At 38.3% G+C, this 21,826-nt stretch overlaps 1 protein-coding gene across 1 annotated transcript in view; it reads left to right on the forward strand.

Moving 5' to 3' along the window:
* The window catches only part of LOC133649603 (BMP/retinoic acid-inducible neural-specific protein 3-like), a 71,087-nt gene that overhangs the window by 30,913 nt on the left and 18,348 nt on the right, over positions 1-21,826 (forward strand). Inside the window, exons 4-6 of the mRNA XM_062046217.1 lie at positions 556-740; positions 10,773-10,878; positions 14,567-14,803. Coding sequence (XP_061902201.1) covers positions 556-740; positions 10,773-10,878; positions 14,567-14,803 — 528 coding nt within the window. The remainder of the gene's footprint in view (positions 1-555; positions 741-10,772; positions 10,879-14,566; positions 14,804-21,826) is intronic.

A 21,826-nucleotide genomic window follows, 5' to 3' on the forward strand; every position in this document is an offset into this window, starting at 1 on the left:
TAACTTTGAAGTAAATGATAAAGATTAAAAACCAATTCCAAACAAAACATTAAGGAAAAAAATAATGAACTAAAAGTTTTTATTTTTTATATTTGCATATTATGTATATATTATTAATGTTGTAAATACACATCTTTATATATGTGGAAAGGCTGGTCCTAAATAGGTCGGAGGTCTCCAGAAGGTAAGAACTACATAAATGTGTGTGTTCATCCAACCATTCAACAATACACAGGATCAACAGTGGTGATGTCGACAACAATTATTATTATATCACCTGTTTGACAGTTTTTAGACGGACACTAATGAGCGTCACTTTTCCACCAATCACACACTGACTCGTATTGATCAGATGATATCAACTCAAGTGATATCGTGGCATCCTGCTGGTTAATGATGATGACATTCCTCATCTGCCAACCTTCCTCCAGACACTTAATGACTACTTGCCAGGCTAATATGCAAAGATGCTAATTAAAGGTGATTAGCGCTGCGCGGTCGGAGCTAATGACCCCCCCCCCCCCCCCCCCCCCCCCCATGTGTGACTTTCATCAGGGGAGGAGTCCTTAACCATCTTTGTGGACAAAAGGAAGCTGGCGGAGGATTCGTCCGCCGGCAAGAACGCCAGCGAGCCCATCACCCTGGAGGCGCTCCACCAACTGGCCGCCTCCTACTTCACCGACAGGGAGAGCACCCTGCGCCGGCTGCACCACCTCCAGATCGCCTCCACCGCCATACGGGTGGGTAGAGTCTGCCGGGAGTCCTGCTCACCATCCCACTGTTACCCCAACTTCAAAAGAGTTTTGTTTACATTCCAGCTGACACACGTACCAAGTATTATCAGTGTCGGTGCTTAAACAAGTCCTGAACCGCAACAGACATGAATTTTAGTCAAAAAAATAAAATACGATGTTTTTTTAACTTATATACGGTAGTTTCCGTGCCATAGAACGCACAGGTAGTTAAATTTTAGAAGAAATAAATATTTCTACATAATTTACCTGCACAGCACCTAATACTAGTACCAAAGATCTTGTAAATGTTTACTTACACACCTTAATTGATTGCACGCGGCAGTAAAACGGCCGATCAAACAAAACAGAAGTCAAATGAACTGCATTTTTTTTAGTTTCCTAAACTAAAAACTAGGGATGTCCGATAATGGCTTTTTGCCGATATCCGATATTCCGATATTGTCCAACTCTTTAATTACCGATACCGATATCAACCGATACCGATATCAACCGATATATACAGTCGTGGAATTAACACATTATTATGCCTAATTTGGACAACCAGGTATAGTGAAGATAAGGTACTTTTTAAAAAAATTAATAAAATAAAATAAGATAAATAAATTAAATTAATAAATAAATAAATAAATTAATTAATTAATTAATTAATTAATTAAAAACATTTTCTTGAATAAAAAAGAAAGTAAAACAATATAAAAACAGTTACATAGAAACTAGTAATTAATGAACATTTTTTTAAATTAACTGTTAAAGGTTAGTATTATTTGTGGAGCAGCAGGACGCACAATCATGTGTGCTTACGGACTGTATCCCTTGCAGACTGTATTGATATATATTGATATATAATGTAGGAACCAGAAATATTAATAACAGAAAGAAACAACCCTTTTGTGTGAATGAGTGTAAATGGGAGAGGGAGGTTTTTTGGGTTGGTGCACTAATTGTAAGTGTATCTTGTGTTTTTTATGTGGATTTAATATATATATAAAAAAAAGAAAAAAAAAGAAAAAAAAACGATACTGATAATTAAAAAAACGATACCGATAATTTCCGGTATTACATTTTAACGCATTTATCGGCCGATAATATCGGCAGACCGATATTATCGGACAACTCTACTAAAAACCGAACTTGTTTTTATTTTGCCCATTATTTACCATTCTAATGTAAGCGAAAAAAACTTTTATTTTTGTTTTTTACCAAGCATTCTAATTTGTAATACACGGCAAATGGCTAACAATGAAGCTAATGGGAGTAATCTATTGCATTTTAGAAGAAAAACATAATTTTACATATATTAACTGACTTTAAGCCGCAGATATAAACCGGCACGATACATTCTGTAAATGTTTATTTACATACCTTAATGGTGTCTGTAACAGGGCAGTAAAATGGCTGATCAAACAAAACAGAAGTCATGGTCATGGACCTGTTAGCTGCGCAAGCTAGCTCTCCAATCAGCTAAACAAACTCAATAACTCCACGCTGACTCTGGTGAATTTACTGAGGAATTTGTGAAAGTGGAAACAATACAAAAAGAATGCCATTGTAAGTTAATAATACTATTAGCATAATAGCTAATGCTAACAAGACATTAAGATTACATTATGCATGAAAAGACTCCTACAGACATCACACATGGGACACTTTAGTAAGTAAGAATAGTTGTAGTTATATTGTAAAACTTAGAAAACATTGCTGGGAGTGATGATTGAAGAATCCATACGAGTAAAAACGCTATGGATGGCGAAAATAATGAACTGCCGGTAAAACTGCTAAATAAACACCCTCTCAGTGTTATTGCTTGTTTTTTTTTTTGCATAAAATGATTGTCGTCATAGCCACCAGCGAAGAAAAATCCATAAATTAGCCGCTCCATTTTATAAGCCGCAGGGTTCAAAGTGCAGGTAAAAAACTACCAACTTAAAGTCTTTTGTGAAAAAAAATTAGTTATATTGTAAAACTTACAAACGTTGCTCGGATTGACGAAGGAAGAATCCGTACGAAGTAGAAACGCTATGGACAAAACAGGAAGTAGATTTTCAACTCGCCGCTCCCAGTCTGTGGAACTCACTCCCTGACCACCTGAGGGCACCACAGACTGTGGATGCTTATCAAAAAAGCATTTTTTTTTTTTAGATATATGCGTGCTAGTTCTAATTGTATTTGTATTTATTTGTATTATCTTTTTTTTTCTTTAATACACTGTAGCACTTTGAGGTTGTTTGCTCAATGTAAAGTGTTTTTTTACAAATAAAATATATTATTATTATTGTTGCAGTTAGCAAACTGGTCCAAAAGATGGCGCCGTAGCGCCAACAATGACACACCTTTCCGGTGGCTCGGTCTGTGTTCTACAAAAAAAAAACTATTTGTTGACTACAAAACATTATGGTCGTTAGCGAAGAAATGTCCATAAGTTAGCTGCAGGGTTCAAAGCGTAGGGAAAAAGTAAATATGCAAATACTTCATTGATGTCAATGAAATGATAAGTCAGTCATATTTCTAACCTGTGCAGTTAATAATACTAACACAGACACTCGTAAACAAGTTAGCATATTAGCTAATACTAACGACGCTAGCTTGATTACATTACGTACAAATATGCACAAAAACACTCCTACAGACATCACACATGGGACGCTTTAGTAAGTAAGAATTGTTTTAGTTATATTGTAAAACTTACAAACGTTGCTCGGATTGACGAAGGAAGAATCCGTACGAAGTAGAAACGCTATGGACAAAACAGGGAGTAGATTTTCAACTCGCCGCTCCCAGTCTGTGGAACGCTCTCCCTGACCACCTGAGGGCACCACAGACTGTGGATGCTTTTGAAAAAGACTTAAAAACCCTTCTTTTTAAAAAAGCCTTTTTTTAGATATATGCGTGCTAGTTCTAGGTTATATTTCTTTTTTTTTTTGTATCTTTTAAAAAAAAAAATTAATACAATGTAAATGTTTAATGTAAAGTGTTTTTTTTACAAATAAAATCTATTATTATTATAATTTTTGCAGTTAGCAAATTAGTCCAAAAGATGGCGCCGTAGCGCCAACAATAACACACCTTTCCAGTGTCTCGGTCTGTGTTCTATAAAAAAAAACTATTTGTAGACTACAAAACATTATGGTCGTTAGCGAAGAAATGTCCATAAGTTAGCTGCAGGGTTCAAAGCGTAGGGAAAAAGTAAATATGCAAATACTTCATTGATATCAATTAAATGATAACTCAGTCATATTTCTAACCTGTGCAGTTAATAATACTAACACAGACACTCGTAAACATGTTAGCATATTAGCTAATGCTAACGACGCTAGCTTGATTACATTACGTACAAATATGCACAAAAACACTCCTACAGACATCACACATGGGACGATTTAGTAAGTAAGAATAGTTTTAGTTATATTGTAAAACTTACAAACGTTGCTCGGATTGACGAAGGAAGAATCCGTACAAAGTAGAAACGCTATGGACAAAACAGGGAGTAGATTTTCAACTCGCCGCTCCCAGTCTGTGGAACGCTCTCCCTGACCACCTGAGGGCACCACAGACTGTGGATGCCTTTGAAAATGACTTAAAAACCCTTCTTTTTAAAAAAGCCTTTTTTTAGATATATGCGTGCTAGTTCTAGGTTATATTTTCTTTCTTTTTTTTGTATCTTTTTTAAAAAAAATTTAATACAATGTAAATGTTTAATGTAAAGTGTTTTTTTTACAAATAAAATCTATTATTATCATTATTTTTGCAGTTAGCAAATTAGTCCAAAAGATGGCGCCGTAGCACCAACAATAACACACCTTTCCAGTGTCTCGGTCTGTGTTCTATAAAAAAAAAAACTATTTGTTGACTACAAAACATTATGGTCGTTAGCGAAGAAATGTCCATAAGTTAGCTGCAGGGTTCAAAGCGTAGGGAAAAAGTAAATATGCAAATACTTCATTGATATCAATTAAATGATAATTCAGTCATATTTCTAACCTGTGCAGTTAATAATACTAACACAGACACTCGTAAACAAGTTAGCATATTAGCTAATGCTAACGAGGCTGGCTTGATAATTAAATATGCACAAAAACACTCCTACAGACATCACACATGGGACGCTTTAGTAAGTAAGAATAGTTTTAGTTATATTGTAAAACTTACAAACGTTGCTCGGATTGACGAAGGAAGAATCCGTACGAAGTAGAAACGCTATGGACAAAACAGGGAGTAGATTTTCAACTCGCCGCTCCCAGTCTGTGGAACGCTCCCCCTGACCACCTGAGGGCACCACAGACTGTGGATGCTTTTAAAAAAGGCTAAAAGTGTAGAGAAAAAGTAAACATGCAAATACTTCAGTGATATCACTGATATCATGTTTGTAACCTGTGTCGATATCGGCGCAGATATCCAGCAGAAGAAGAGCTAATAAACAGCAGGGAAAGGTAAGCAGCATGGAAAGGTAAGCAGCATTAATAAGCAGGTGTCCTCCATCAGGTTTATCACATGTAGCGCAGCAGTAAAATGTCTCTGTGAAAACAACATTTCACGCTCGGATTCAAATGAAAAGGTACGCCACGGGAGGAGTGGACTTTACGAGCTCCCGACCAAAACACTAATCATCCGTTTGAGCACGTGGAGGAGCCATTAAAGTAGGCATACATCAGCCCTAGGGTACTACGCTCACGCTGATGAAGACGAGGGCCCTCGTCCCGTCCCGCTAACGTGCCCTTATGGTGATGCATCAGCGTGATGGATTACATTCATTTGACTTCCATTCTTTGGCGGCAGATTGAAGATGCGAGAAGGAAGAAGGGAGGAGGAGCACTCTTCCTTTTTATGAGGGATGTAATGTGGCCCTAACATAACATAACATAACATAACATAACATAACATAGCCCTAACATCCTAACATATCATAACATAGCCCTAACATCCTAACATAACATAGCCCTAACATCCTAACATATCATAACATAGCCCTAACATCCTAACATAACATAACATAGCCCTAACATCCTAACATAACATAACATAGCCCTAACATCCTAACATAACATAACATAGCCCTAACATCCTAACATAACATAACATAGCCCTAACATCCTAACATAACATAACATAACATAGCCCTAACATCCTAACATAACATAACATAGCCCTAACATCCTAACATAACATAACATAACATAGCCCTAACATCCTAACATAACATAACATAGTGCAAAAATGGGCTGTAAATAACAATATATCAATAATAAATGTCAGTGTTTATCTGTAAATAACAATATATCAATAATACATGTCAGTGTTTATCTGTATATAAAAATATATCAATAATACATGTCAGTGTTTATCTGTAAATAACAATATATCAATAATACATGTCAGTGTTTATCTGTATATAAAAATATATCAATAATACATGTCAGTGTTTATCTGTAAATAACAATATATCAATAATACATGTCAGTGTTTATCTGTAAATAACAATATATCAATAATAAAGGTCAGTGTTTATCTGTAAATAACAATATATATATATATAATAAATGTCAGTGTTTATCTGTAAATAACAATATATCAATAATACATGTCAGTGTTTATCTGTAAATAACAATATATCAATAATAAAGGTCAGTGTTTATCTGTAAATAACAATATATATATATAATAAATGTCGGTGTTTATCTGTAAATAACAATATATCAATAATAAAGGTCAGTGTTTATCTGTAAATAACAATATATCAATAATACATGTCAGTGTTTATCTGTAAATAACAATATATCAATATATATAATAAATGTCAGTGTTTATCTGTAAATAACAATATATCAATAATAAAGGTCAGTGTTTATCTGTCAATAACAATATATATATATATATATATATATATATATATATATATATATATATATATATATATATATATATATATATATATATATATATATATATAATAAATGTCAGTGTTTATCTGTAAATAACAATATATCAATAATACATGTCAGTGTTTATCTGTAAATAACAATATATCAATAATACATGTCAGTGTTTATCTGTAAATAACAATATATCAATAATAAAGGTCAGTGTTTATCTGTAATTAACAATATATCAATAATACATGTCAGTGTTTATCTGTAAATAAAAATATATCAATAATACATGTCAGTGTTTATATGTAAATAACAATATATCAATAATAAATGTCAGTGTTTATCTGCAAATAAAAATATATCAATAATAAATGTCTGTGTTTATCTGTAAATAATAATATATCAATAATACATGTCAGTGTTTATCTGTAAATAACAATATATCAATAATAAATGTCAGTGTTTATCTGTAAATAACAATATATCAATAATACATGTCAGTGTTTATCTGTAAATAACAATATATATATATATATATATATATATATATATATATATATATATATATATATATATATATATATATATAATGTCAGTGTTTATCTGTAAATAACAATATATCAATAATAAAGGTCAGTGTTTATCTGTAAATAACAATATATCAATAATACATGTCAGTGTTTATCTGTAAATAACAATATATCAATAATAAAGGTCAGTGTTTATCTGTAAATAACAATACATATATATATAATAAATGTCAGTGTTTATCTGTAAATAACAATATATCAATAATGAATGTCAGTGTTTATCTGTAAATAACAATATATCAATAATAAATGTCAGTGTTTATCTGTAAATAACAATATATCAATAATAAAGGTCAGTGTTTATCTGTAAATAATATATCAATAATACATGTCAGTGTGTATCTGTAAATAAAAATATGTCAATAATGAATGTCAGTGTTTATCTGTAAATAACAATATATAAATAATACATGTCGGTGTTTATCTGTAGATAACATCATATCAATAATAAATATCATTTTTTACCTGTAAATAACAATATATCAATAATAAATGTCCCATTGGATTTGGCGTTAGCTTGTTAGCATTAGCATTGCGGCTAATAACTACACAAATGGAGAGTCACTGACTACTTTTTCAACATGTAATACAGTAAATAGTTACATGTTACTTACCAACACCAGCTAGTTAAAAAAAAAAAAAGCTGCTACTTTTGCTCGAAGGAGCAGTGTGAGCAAGGCGCCAGAAAAGTAGTTCCTCTGTGTTAGCTCTTCCAAGAACAACGTCGCTATGCAGGTCACGCCAGGTCATTGGAATCTTCCTTCCAGCGCTTTACCAAGAGAATAGTTCAATACCATGTTGTTAGCTGCCTCGCACTAGCAGTTTTTTTTTACTACTTAGACACAGAAAATGATGAAGAATTGAGAACAATTTTTTAAAAAAGTGCAGTTTTCTTTCAACTTGTAAAAGACTTCCTTGTGGTCTACATCAGTGTTTTTCAACCACTGTGCCGCGGCACACTAGTGTGCTGTGTGAGATTATGTAATTTCACCTAACTGGGTTAAAAATATTTAAAATATATATATATATATAATTTTTAAGTAATTATAATCCGTAAATAATGTGCCGGATTGTAAATAATGTAAATAATTCAATGTATATACCCTGATGATTATCTTGTGAGAGTCCTGTATTATGATGATATAGTATATATCTGATAGTATATATCTGTATCATGAATCAATTTAAGTGGACCCCGATTTAAACAAGTTGAAAAACGTATTCGAGTGTTACCATTTAGTGGTCAATTGTGCGGTACTTCACTGTGCAACCTACTAATAAAAGTCTCAATCAATCAATCAAAAAATTGTTGAGCTCGGCAGAGTAACTGTGTAATACTCTTCCATATCAGTAGGTGGCAGCGGGGAGCTAATTGCTTTGTAGATGTCGGAAACACGTTGTGTCGTGATCACAATATGCAGACGACAGCGTGCAGGTACTAAGGTATCTTATGCTTTAACCAAAAATAAACAAAAGGTGAGTGCCGCTAAGAAGTGAAGTATATTTATATAGCGCTTTTCTCTAGTGACTCAAAGCTCTTTTACATAGTGAAACCCGATATCTAAGTAACATTTCAACCAGTGTGGGTGGCACTGAGAGCAGGTGGGTAAAGTGTCTTGCCCTAGGACACAACGGCAGTGACTGGGATGGCGGAAGCGGGGATCGAACCTGGAACCCTCAAGTTTCTGGCACGGCCACTCTACCAACCGAGCTATACCACAGAAAAAGGCATCGAAGCTAAGGCATGGCTATGCAAAACGAAACTAAAACTGACCTAGCTGCAAAGTAAACAAGACACAAAATGCTGGATGACAGCAAAAACTTACAGCGTGTGGAACAGAGACGGCGTCCACAAAGTACATCCGTACAGGTCATGACAATCAACAATGTCCCCACAAAGAAGGAAAGCGTCCGCACAACTTAAATAGTCTGGATTGCGAAAACAAAGCAGGTGCGGGGGATAGCGCTCAAGGAAGACATGAGACAGGAAACAGGAAAAAAACACCAAAATTGGAGCGCAAGACAAGGACTAAAACACTACACACAGGAAAACAGCAAAAAAAAACTCAAAATAAGTCACGGCGTGATGTGACAGGTCATGACAGTACACCTACTTTGAGACAAGAGCTAAAGTGATGCGTGCTTGGTTATGGTTTGAATTTATATCCAACAATTGCGAAAACTACTTTTTATTGTCAATATCGGCTACGGAGTTTTGTTTTTTTTAATGATTTCTGCTTGTGGTGTGCCTCAGGAGTTTTTCAATGCAAAAAATGTGCCTTGGCTCAAAAAAGGTTGAAAAACACTGGTCTACATAACGTCGCATGGATGACGTTTTACACACCTTTTTGTGGGCGCTCGTATCTACGTGCCTCCACTTCGACAGCGTCTTCTCCCCGCCAGCCATGTTGTAGTTTTTAGCGCTTCCATAGGGTTAGGGTTAGAGTTAGGGTTAGGGTTAGGGTTACTGACATATTTGAAGTTACCACTACACGATACTTTGCATTAGAAATGGCAACAGTGGAGGACACACGTGCATGTATGAGCCAGTCTGCCCCTTTGTTTGTTTACTTACTACTAAAAGACAAGTTGTCTAGTATGTTCACTATTTTGTTTAAGGACTAAATGACAATAATAAACATATGTTTCATGTACACTAAAATTTTTTGTTCAAATGAAGACTATAATGAATTTTTTTGTGCTCCGCTTTATTTAGAGTAGTGTCGAAAAAATACATTTACCGGTACCAAAATATTGGTATGGGGACAACCCTAGTATATATTATTGAGTGAAGGAAATTAAAAATGGAAACTCCCAGAAGTAGAGATGTCCGATAATATCGGTCTGCCGATATTATCGGCCGATAAATGCGTTAAAATGTAATATCGGAAATTATCGGTATCGGTTTTTTTATTATCAGTATCGTTTTTTTTTGTTTTGTTTTTTGTTTTTTTTATTAAATCAACATAAAAAACACAAGATACACTTACAATTAGTGCACCAACCCAAAAAAACCTCCCTCCCCCATTTACACTCATTCACACAAAAGGGTTGTTTCTTTCTGTTATTAATATTCTGGTTCCTACATTATATATCAATATATATCAATACAGTCTGCAAGGGATACAGTCCGTAAGCACACATGATTGTGCGTGCTGCTGCTCCACTAATAGTACTAACCTTTAACAGTTAATTTTACTAATTTTCATTCATTACTAGTTTCTATGTAACTGTTTTTATATTGTTGCACTTTTTTTTTATTCAAGAAAATGTTTTAAATTTATTTATCTTATTTTACTAATTTTTTTAAAAAGTACCTTATCTTCACCATACCTGGTTGTCCAAATTAGGCATAATAATGTGTTAATTCCACGACTGTATATATCGGTTGATATCGGTATCGGTAATTAAAGAGTTGGACAATATCGGCATATCGGATATCGGCAAAAAGCCATTATCGGACATCCCTACCCAGAAGGAAATACACCTCTTCAAAAACGTGCACGGTGCAAAGACTAAGAGAAAACGCGGGTCCAAAATGTCCTGACTTTGTTTTTCGGCAGGTCACTGAAACCAGAACCGGGCCACTGGGATGCAGCAACTACGACAATCTGGACACCGTCAGTTCCGTTCTGGTCCACAGCCCAGAGAACAAGGTTCAGCTACAAGGTAAGACTCGGGATCAGTTCCGAGTCAATTTTATAAAACGATTACTTAAAACTAGAGATGTCGATATTATCGGAACGCATTTATCGATAATATCGGCCGATAAATGCGTTAAAATGTAATATCGGAAATTATCGGTATCGGTTTTTTTATTATCAGTATCGTTTTTTGTTTTTTTTATTAAATCCACATAAAAAACACAAGATACACTTACAATTAGTGCACCAACCCAAAAAACCTCCCTCCCCCATTTACACTCATTCACACAAAAGGGTTGTTTCTTTCTGTTATTAATATTCTGGTTCCTACATTATATATCAATATATATCAATACAGTCTGCAAGGGATACAGTCCGTAAGCACACATGATTCTGCGTGCTGCTGGTCCACTAACAGTACTAACCTTTAACAGTTAATTTTACAAATTTTCATTAATTACTAGTTTCTATGTAACTGTTTTTATATTGTTTTACTTTCTTTTTTATTCAAGAAAATGTTTTTAATTTATTTATCTTATTTTATTTGATTCATTTTTTTAAAAAGTACCTTATCTTCACCATGCCTGGTTGTCCAAATTAGGCATAATAATGTGTTAATTCCACGACTGTATATATCGGGTTGATATCGGTATCGGTTGATATCGGTATCGGTAATTAAAGAGTTGGACAATATCGGCATATCGGATATCGGCAAAAAGCCATTATCGGACATCCCTACTTAAAACGACAAAAAAAGACAATCCACACTTTGTGGTAACTGCTCCTCTCCTCTGAATGCAAGTGCTCCTACAGCAGGAATGCAAATTCTTTATTCCTAAAGTGTACAAAATCTGTCCAGGCATGCAATTTGATTTTGTTGTCATTAGAAGCATGTTTGTGTCCCGTTTAAAAGATATCTGCCACTCGTTCAATCAATCAATCAATCAATCAATATCCTCTATTTAAGCAGGTAAAAACTCCTTGAGATTAAAACCTCAAAGTTAGAGAAATACATCTAAAAAAAACTGCAGCAACAGGCCACAATTAAAAAGAAATGATTCCATATATTAACATAAAACCAAGGTATCAAATGTTTCAGTAAAAATAACGTGAACAGATTTTATCCGGCCCGGCTGATGAGTTTGCGAAGTATAAAAATGAGCCGAAATTTTGGAATGAAAGAAACTGCTGTTCTAAATGTATGCACTAGATGTCGCAATAGCAATTCTTTGTATATTTGTAGATTATGCTACATACGTTAAAAAAAATAAACCCGTGCACCAGTTAAGGAAAATTAGCAAGCTACCTTAATAACATCCTGTGATTTGATTTTAATATTATTTTTTTATCTTGATAGATTGAAAATTAACACCAATGAGTTGACAGATGAATATTATCACATAATTTATTCAGAAATAATAAATAACGACAAATAAAGATAGAATACTATTAACCGCAACATGTAAGTGTAAAAAAAAAAAAAAAAAAAAAAAATTATGATTTCTACATTTTCAGAATGTGCTTGTTCTATTATTAAACAAAGAAAACAATCTGAAGTTGTCTTTATTTTCAAGTTATCGTGCCGTGATTTTGGGAGTAGATTTATCTCCATGTGGCCCCCGATCTAAAATGAGTTTGACACCCCTGGTGTAAAGGATATCACCACATGGACTCGGCAACACTTCAGAAAACCACTGTCAGTAGCTACAGTCGGTCGCTACATCTGTAAGTGCAAGTTAAAACTCTACCATGCCAAGCCACAGCCATTTATCAACAACACCCAGAAACGCTTCCGGCTTCACTGATGATTATTTGCACAAAAAAAAAAAAAAAATCAAATATCTTGTCTTTGCAGTCTATTCAATTGAATATAAGTTAAAAAGGATTTGTTGTATTTAGCATTTACACAACCTGACAACGTCACTGCTTTTGGGCTTTTGTACATTTATCTGTGATAAATTGAGTTATTCACGATCAACCTGCAGTTACTGGTGATTAAACGCTTCAATTGTTTGACAGCCCGAGTATTTACATGAACTTTAACGTCTGTTGTGTGCCATCCATCTGTCAGTGTGCAAATAAAGACCTCCCCCCGGTATAAATAGCCCCTCGTAGACCTCCGGTCTTCTGCAGTTGAATGAAGAAGCGCACAAGGAGATATTACTGCTTTAAGAGTCAACTGAAAGCAAGCCTATAACCTTTGTAGCCCGGCTGAAAGTCCATTGATCTGTTCTAAATCGGCCTTTAACGACCCTTTTAAAGAGCCAAGTGATTTCACTAAAACAAGCGGCGATTACGCAACATACTTTTGTGGGAGACGATTAAGGGCAAAACATTTAGTCCCTTTTAGCAAGCGGGTGGCGTATGTGCTCGGACAAAACAAAAAGGCCGCTAACGAAGTGACGTGTCAGGCTGAGGAATGGATTTCGGAGATAAAGGGAGGGTGCGGAGGAATCCGTCATGTCGGGCTGAGCTGGAGCCGTGCAATTAGTGGGGAGATTTGATTGTAATTACAGGAAGAAGCACTTTTATAACAACCGCCTTGGTCTACGGCAGGGGTCACCAACGCGGTGCCCGCGGGCACCAGGTAGCCCGTAAGGACCAGATGAGTAGCCCGCCGGCCTGTTCTAAAAATAGCTCAAATAGCAGCACTTACCAGTGAGCTGCCTCTATTTTTTTAAATTGTATTTATTTACTAGCAAGCTGGTCTCGCTTTGCCTGACATTTTTAATTCTAAGAGAGACAAAAATCAAATAGAATTTGAAAATCCAAGAAAATATTTTAAAGACTTGGTCTTCACTTGTTTAAATAAATTCATTAATTTTTTTTACTTTGCTTCTTATAACTTTCAGAAAGACAATTGTAGAGAAAAAATACAACCTTAAAAATGATTTTAGGATTTTTAAACACATATACCTTTTTACCTTTTAAATTCCTTCCTCTTCTTTCCTGACAAATTAAATCAATGTTTAAGTAAAAAAAAATTTTTATTGTAAAGAATAATAAATACATTTTAATTTATTCTTCATTTTAGCTTCTGTTTTTTTGACTAAGAATATTTGTGAAATATTTCTTCAAACGTATTATGATTAAAATTCAAACCAATTATTCTGGCAAACCTCGTAAATCAGTAGAATCAAATTTAAATCTTATTTCAAAGTCTTTTGAATTTCTTTTAAAAATTTTGTTCTGGAAAATCTAGAAGAAATAATGATTTGTCTTTGTTAGAAATATAGCTTGGTCCAATTTGTTATATATTTTAACAACGTGTAGATTGGATTATAACCTATTCAAAACATGTCATCAAAATTCTAAAATTAATCTTAATCAGGAAAAATTACTAATGATGTTCCATAAATAATTTTTAAAATTTTTTCAAAAAGATTCGAATTAGCTAGTTTTTCTCTTATTTTTTCCGGTTGAATTTTACATTTTAAAGAGTCGAAATTGAAGATAAACTATGTTTCAAAATTTAATTGTAATTTTTTCGTGTTTTCTCCTCTTTTAAACCGTTCAATTAAGTGTAAATATCACTAATTATTAATAATAACATAGAGTTAGAGGTAAATTGAGCAAATTGGCTATTTCTGGCAATTTAATTAAGTGTGTATCAAACTGGTAGCCCTTCGCATTAATCAGTACCCAAAAAGTAGCTCTTGGTTTCAAAAAGGTTGGTGACCCCTGGTCTACGGCTTGTCTTTCACGCTCCGCAGGGCTCCAGGTCGTCCTCCCCGGCTACTTGCGGAGCCGCTTCATCCAGGCGGCGCTGGACTACATTGGCTGTAAATCCGAGGGTCATTTTATGTGCCAAGACAGCGAGTGCTGGTGTGCGTGCGGCGTGGCCTTTCCGCAGTGCAACTGTCCCCGCGCCGACCTGCACACTCTGGAAAACAACCTGCTGCGCATCACGGAGGCCTGGAGGCGAGCCGAGCGGGACTTTGAGGAATCCGGTGAGTCGGGGGTCGCAACTTGCTGCGGCTCTCGGAAATCATTTTGAAAATGTCAACCCCAAGAGTGCACTCAAGTCCTAATTGCAGCGGAAGGAAATGGTTGTGAACTTACGGTTGTTGTTTTTTCGGGGACAAGAGCAGACTCGGGCGAGGGTTTGAAACTAACGTGAACAGAGAAGCCACGTCTTGTTCCTGTTCGGAAACGTGGCTCGGCTGTCACGTGTTGCCAGGCTTAATCAAAACAGCTGTCACTCCAAGTGTCAGATCTCGCTACCCAGCTCTCTATAGGTCCCCGCGTTGAAACTATGACCGCGTCAAGTTCACCTGCTCTCTCTGAAGTACTCCCATGAACCACTTAACAAGACACTTAATTAATTAACTATCAATCTTTACTAAAGCCGTGACCTTAGGAGTCTGGCTGGGCTCCTCGCAGCTCTCTATAGGTCCCCGTGTCGAAACTATGACCGCGTCAAGTTCACTTTCTCTCTCCGAAGTGCTCCCGTGAACCACTTAACAAGACACCTCATTAATCAACTATCAATCTTTAGTAAAGCAGTGACCTTAGGAGTCTGGTTGGGCTCCTTGCAGCTCTCTATAGGTCCCCAGGTTGAAACTATGACCGCGTCAAGTTCACCTGCTCTCTCTGAAGTACTCCCATGAACCACTTAACAAGACACCTAATTAATCAACTATCAATCTTTAATAAAGCTGTGACCTTAGGAGTCTGGCTGGGCTCCTCGCAGCTCTCTATAAGTCCCCGCGTCGAAACTATGACCGCGTCAAGTTCACCTGCTCTCTCTGAAGTACTCCCATGAACCACTTAACAAGCCACCTCATTAATTAACTATCTGTAAATCTTTAGTAAAGCCGTGACCTTAGGAGTCTGGCTGGGCTCCTCGCAGCTCTCTATAGGTCCCCAGGTTGAAACTATGACCGCGTCAAGTTCACCTGCTCTCTCTGAAGTACTCCCATGAACCACTTAACAAGACACCTAATTAATCAACTATCAATCTTTAATAAAGCTGTGACCTTAGGAGTCTGGCTGGGCTCCTCGCAGCTCTCTATAAGTCCCCGCGTCGAAACTATGACCGCGTCAAGTTCACCTGCTCTCTCTGAAGTACTCCCATGAACCACTTAACAAGACACTTAATTAATTAACTATCAATCTTTACTAAAGCCGTGACCTTAGGAGTCTGGTTGGGCTCCTCGCAGCTCTCTATAAGTCCCCGCGTCGAAACTATGACCGCGTCAAGTTCACCTGCTCTCTCTGAAGTACTGCCATGAACCACTTAACAAGACACATAATTAATTATCAGTAAATGTTTAGTAAAGCCGTGACCTTAGGAGTCTGGCTGAGCTCCTCGCAGCTCTCTGTAGGTCCCTGCGTCGAAACTATGACCGAGTCAAGTTCACCTGCTCTCTCCAAAGTGCTCCCGTGAACAACTTAACAAGACACCTAATTAATTAACTATCAATCTTTACTAAAGCCGTGACCTTAGGAGTCTGGCTGGGCTCCTCACAGCTCTTTATATGTCCCTGTGTCGAAACTATGACCACATCAAGTTCACCTGTTCTCTCTGAAGTACTCCCATGAACCACTTAACAAGACACATAATTAATTATCAGTAAATGTTTAGTAAAGCCGTGACCTTAGGAGTCTGGCTGGGCTCTTCGCAGCTATCTATAGGTCCCCGTGTCGAAACTATGACCGCGTCAAGTTCACTTGCTCTCTCTGAAGTGCTCCCGTGAACCACTTAACAAGACACCTCATTAATCAACTATCAATCTTTAATAAAGCCATGACCTTAGGAGTCTGGCTGGGCTCCTCGCAGCTCTCTATAGGTCCCCAGGTTGAAACTATGACTGCGTCAAGTTCACCTGCTCCATCCAAAGTGCTCCCATGAAGCACTTAACAAGCCACCTCATTAATTAACTATCAGTAAATCTTTAGTAAAGCCGTGACCTTAGGAGTCTGGCTGGGCTCCTCGCAGCTCTCTATAAGTCCCCGCGTCGAAACTATGACCGCGTCAAGTTCACCTGCTCTCTCTGAAGTGCTCCCGTGAACAACTTAACAAGACACTTAATTAATTAACTATCAATCTTTACTAAAGCCGTGACCTTAGGAGTATGGCTGGGCTCCTCGCAGCTCTCTATAGGTCCCTGCGTCGAAACTATGACCGAGTCAAGTTCACCTGCTCTCTCCAAAGTGCTCCCGTGAACAACTTAACAAGACACCTAATTGATTAACTATCAATCTTTACTAAAGCCGTGACCTTAGGAGTCTGGCTGGGCTCCTCACAGCTCTTTATATGTCCCTGTCTCAAAACTATGACCACATCAAGTTCACCTGCTCTCTCTGAAGTACTCCCATGAACCACTTAACAAGACACATAATTAATTATCAGTAAATGTTTAGTAAAGCCGTGACCTTAGGAGTCTGGCTGGGCACCTCTCTATAGGTCCCTGCGTCGAAACTATGACCGCGTCAAGTTCACTTGCTCTTTCCGAAGTGCTCCCGTAAACCACTTAACAAGACACTTCATTAATCAACTATCAATCTTTAATAAAGCCATGACCTTAGGAGTCTGGCTGGGCTCCTCGCAGCTCTCTATAAGTCCCCGCGTCGAAACTATGACCGCGTCAAGTTCACCTGCTCTCTCTGAAGTACTCCCATGAACCACTTAACAAGCCACCTCATTAATTAACTATCTGTAAATCTTTAGTAAAGCCGTGACCTTAGGAGTCTGGCTGGGCTCCTCGCAGCGCTCTATAGGTCCCCAGGTTGAAACTATGACCGCGTCAAGTTCACCTGCTCTCTCTGAAGTACTCCCATGAACCACTTAACAAGACACCTAATTAATCAACTATCAATCTTTAATAAAGCTGTGACCTTAGGAGTCTGGCTGGGCTCCTCGCAGCTCTCTATAAGTCCCCGCGTCGAAACTATGACCGCGTCAAGTTCACCTGCTCTCTCTGAAGTACTCCCATGAACCACTTAACAAGACACTTAATTAATTAACTATCAATCTTTACTAAAGCCGTGACCTTAGGAGTCTGGTTGGGCTCCTCGCAGCTCTCTATAAGTCCCCGCGTCGAAACTATGACCGCGTCAAGTTCACCTGCTCTCTCTGAAGTACTGCCATGAACCACTTAACAAGACACATAATTAATTATCAGTAAATGTTTAGTAAAGCCGTGACCTTAGGAGTCTGGCTGAGCTCCTCGCAGCTCTCTGTAGGTCCCTGCGTCGAAACTATGACCGAGTCAAGTTCACCTGCTCTCTCCAAAGTGCTCCCGTGAACAACTTAACAAGACACCTAATTAATTAACTATCAATCTTTACTAAAGCCGTGACCTTAGGAGTCTGGCTGGGCTCCTCACAGCTCTTTATATGTCCCTGTGTCGAAACTATGACCACATCAAGTTCACCTGTTCTCTCTGAAGTACTCCCATGAACCACTTAACAAGACACATAATTAATTATCAGTAAATGTTTAGTAAAGCCGTGACCTTAGGAGTCTGGCTGGGCTCTTCGCAGCTATCTATAGGTCCCCGTGTCGAAACTATGACCGCGTCAAGTTCACTTGCTCTCTCTGAAGTGCTCCCGTGAACCACTTAACAAGACACCTCATTAATCAACTATCAATCTTTAATAAAGCCATGACCTTAGGAGTCTGGCTGGGCTCCTCGCAGCTCTCTATAGGTCCCCAGGTTGAAACTATGACTGCGTCAAGTTCACCTGCTCCATCCAAAGTGCTCCCATGAAGCACTTAACAAGCCACCTCATTAATTAACTATCAGTAAATCTTTAGTAAAGCCGTGACCTTAGGAGTCTGGCTGGGCTCCTCGCAGCTCTCTATAAGTCCCCGCGTCGAAACTATGACCGCGTCAAGTTCACCTGCTCTCTCTGAAGTGCTCCCGTGAACAACTTAACAAGACACTTAATTAATTAACTATCAATCTTTACTAAAGCCGTGACCTTAGGAGTATGGCTGGGCTCCTCGCAGCTCTCTATAGGTCCCTGCGTCGAAACTATGACCGAGTCAAGTTCACCTGCTCTCTCCAAAGTGCTCCCGTGAACAACTTAACAAGACACCTAATTGATTAACTATCAATCTTTACTAAAGCCGTGACCTTAGGAGTCTGGCTGGGCTCCTCACAGCTCTTTATATGTCCCTGTGTCAAAACTATGACCACATCAAGTTCACCTGCTCTCTCTGAAGTACTTCCATGAACCACTTAACAAGACACATAATTAATTATCAGTAAATGTTTAGTAAAGCCGTGACCTTAGGAGTCTGGCTGGGCACCTCTCTATAGGTCCCTGCGTCGAAACTATGACCGCGTCAAGTTCACTTGCTCTTTCCGAAGTGCTCCCGTAAACCACTTAACAAGACACTTCATTAATCAACTATCAATCTTTAATAAAGCCATGACCTTAGGAGTCTGGCTGGGCTCCTCGCAGCTCTCTATAGGTCCCCAGGTTGAAACTATGACCGCGTCAAGTTCACCTGCTCTCTCTGAAGTACTCCCATGAACCACTTAACAAGACACTTAATTAATTAACTATCAATCTTTACTAAAGCCGTGACCTTAGGAGTCTGGCTGGGCTCCTCGCAGCTCTCTATAGGTCCCTGCGTCGAAACTATGACCGAGTCAAGTTCACCTGCTCTCTCCAAAGTGCTCCCGTGAACAGCTTAACAAGACACCTAATTGATTAACTATCAATCTTTACTAAAGCCGTGACCTTAGGAGTCTGGCTGGGCTCCTCACAGCTCTTTATATGTCCCTGTGTCGAAACTATGACCACATCAAGTTCACCTGCTCTCTCTGAAGTACTCCCATGAACCACTTAACAAGACACATAATTAATTATCAGTAAATGTTTAGTAAAGCCGTGACCTTAGGAGTCTGGCTGGGCTCCTCGCAGCTCTCTATAGGTCCCTGTATCGAAACTATGACCGTGTCAAGTTCACTTGCTCTCTCCGAAGTGCTCCCGTGAACCACTTAACAAGACACCTCATTAATCAACTATCAATCTTTAATAAAGCCATGACCTTAGGAGTCTGGCTGGGCTCCTCGCAGCTCTCTATAGGTCCCCAGGTTGAAACTATGACCGCGTCAAGTTCACCTGCTCCGTCCGAAGTGCTCCCATGAAGCACTTAACAAGCCACCTCATTAATTAACTATCAGAAATCTTTAGTAAAGCTGTGACCTTAGGAGTCTGGCTGAGCTCCTCGCAGCTCTCTATAGGTCCCTGCGTCGAAACTATGACCGCGTCAAGTTCACCTGCTCTCTCTGAAGTACTCCCATGAACCACTTAACAAGACACCTAATGAATCAACTATCAATCTTTAATAAAGCTGTGACCTTAGGAGTCTGTCTGGGCTCCTCGCAGCTCTCTATAAGTCCCCGCGTCGAAACTATGACCGCGTCAAGTTCACCTGCTCTCTCTGAAGTACTCCCATGAACCACTTAACAAGACACCTAATTAATTAACTATCAATCTTTACTAAAGCCGTGACCTTAGGAGTCTGGCTGGGCTCCTCACAGCTCTTTATATGTCCCTATGTCGAAACTATGACCACATCAAGTTCACCTGCTCTCTCTGAAGTACTCCCATGAACCACTTAACAAGACACTTAATTAATTATCAGTAAATGTTTAGTAAAGCCGTGACCTTAGGAGTCTGGCTGGGCTCCTCGCAGCTCTCTATAGGTCCCCGTGTCGAAACTATGACCGCGTCAAGTTCACTTGCTCTCTCCGAAGTGCTCCCGTGAACCACTTAACAAGACACCTCATTAATCAACTATCAATCTTTAATAAAGCCATGACCTTAGGAGTCTGGCTGGGCTCCTCGCAGCTCTCTATAGGTCCCCAGGTTGAAACTATGACCGCGTCAAGTTCACCTGCTCCATCCGAAGTGCTCCCATGAAGCACTTAACAAGCCACCTCATTAATTGACTATCAGTAAATCTTTAGTAAAGCCGTGACCTTAGGAGTCTGGCTGAGCTCCTCGCAGCTCTCTATAGGTCCCTGCGTCGAAACTATGACCGAGTCAAGTTCACCTGCTCTCTCCAAAGTGCTCCCATGAACCACTTAACAAGACACCTCATTAATCAACTATCAATCTTTAGTAAAGCAGTGACCTTAGGAGTCTGGCTGGGCTCCTCGCAGCTCTCTATAGGTCCCTGCGTTGAAACTATGACCGAGTCAAGTTCACACGCTCTCTCCAAAGTGCTCCCGCGAACAACTTAACAAGACACCTAATTGATTAACTATCAATCTTTACTAAAGCCGTGACCTTAGGAGTCTGGCTGGGCTCCTCACAGCTCTTTATATGTCCCTGTGTCGAAACTATGACCAAATCAAGTTCACCTGCTCTCTCTGAAGTACTCCCATGAACCACTTAATAAGACACATAATTAATTATCAATAAATGTTTAGTAAAGCCGTGACCTTAGGAGTCTGGCTGGGCTCTTCGCACCTCTCTATAGGTCCCTGCGTCGAAACTATGACCGCGTCAAGTTCACTTGCTCTTTCCGAAGTGCTCCCGTGAACCAATTAACAAGACACTTCATTAATCAACTATCAATCTTTAATAAAGCCATGACCTTAGGAGTCTGGCTGGGCTCCTCGCAGCTCTCTATAGGTCCCCAGGTTGAAACTATGACCGCGTCAAGTTCACCTGCTCCATCCGAAGTGCTCCCATGAAGCACTTAACAAGCCACCTCATTAATTAACTATCAGTAAATCTTTAGTAAAGCCGTGACCTTAGGAGTCTGGCTGAGCTCCTTGCAGCTCTCTATAGGTCCCTGCGTCGAAACTATGACCGCGTCAAGTTCACCTGCTCTCTCTGAAGTACTCCCATGAACCACTTAACAAGACACCTCATTAATCAACTATCAATCTTTAATAAAGCCGTGACCTTAGGAGTATGGCTGGGCTCCTCGCAGCTCTCTATAGGTCCCTGCGTCGAAACTATGACCGAGTCAAGTTCACCTGCTCTCTCCAAAGTGCTCC

Source organism: Entelurus aequoreus, linkage group LG05 (genome assembly GCF_033978785.1).
Source record: "Entelurus aequoreus isolate RoL-2023_Sb linkage group LG05, RoL_Eaeq_v1.1, whole genome shotgun sequence".
In the NCBI taxonomy this organism is placed as follows: domain Eukaryota; kingdom Metazoa; phylum Chordata; class Actinopteri; order Syngnathiformes; family Syngnathidae; genus Entelurus; species Entelurus aequoreus.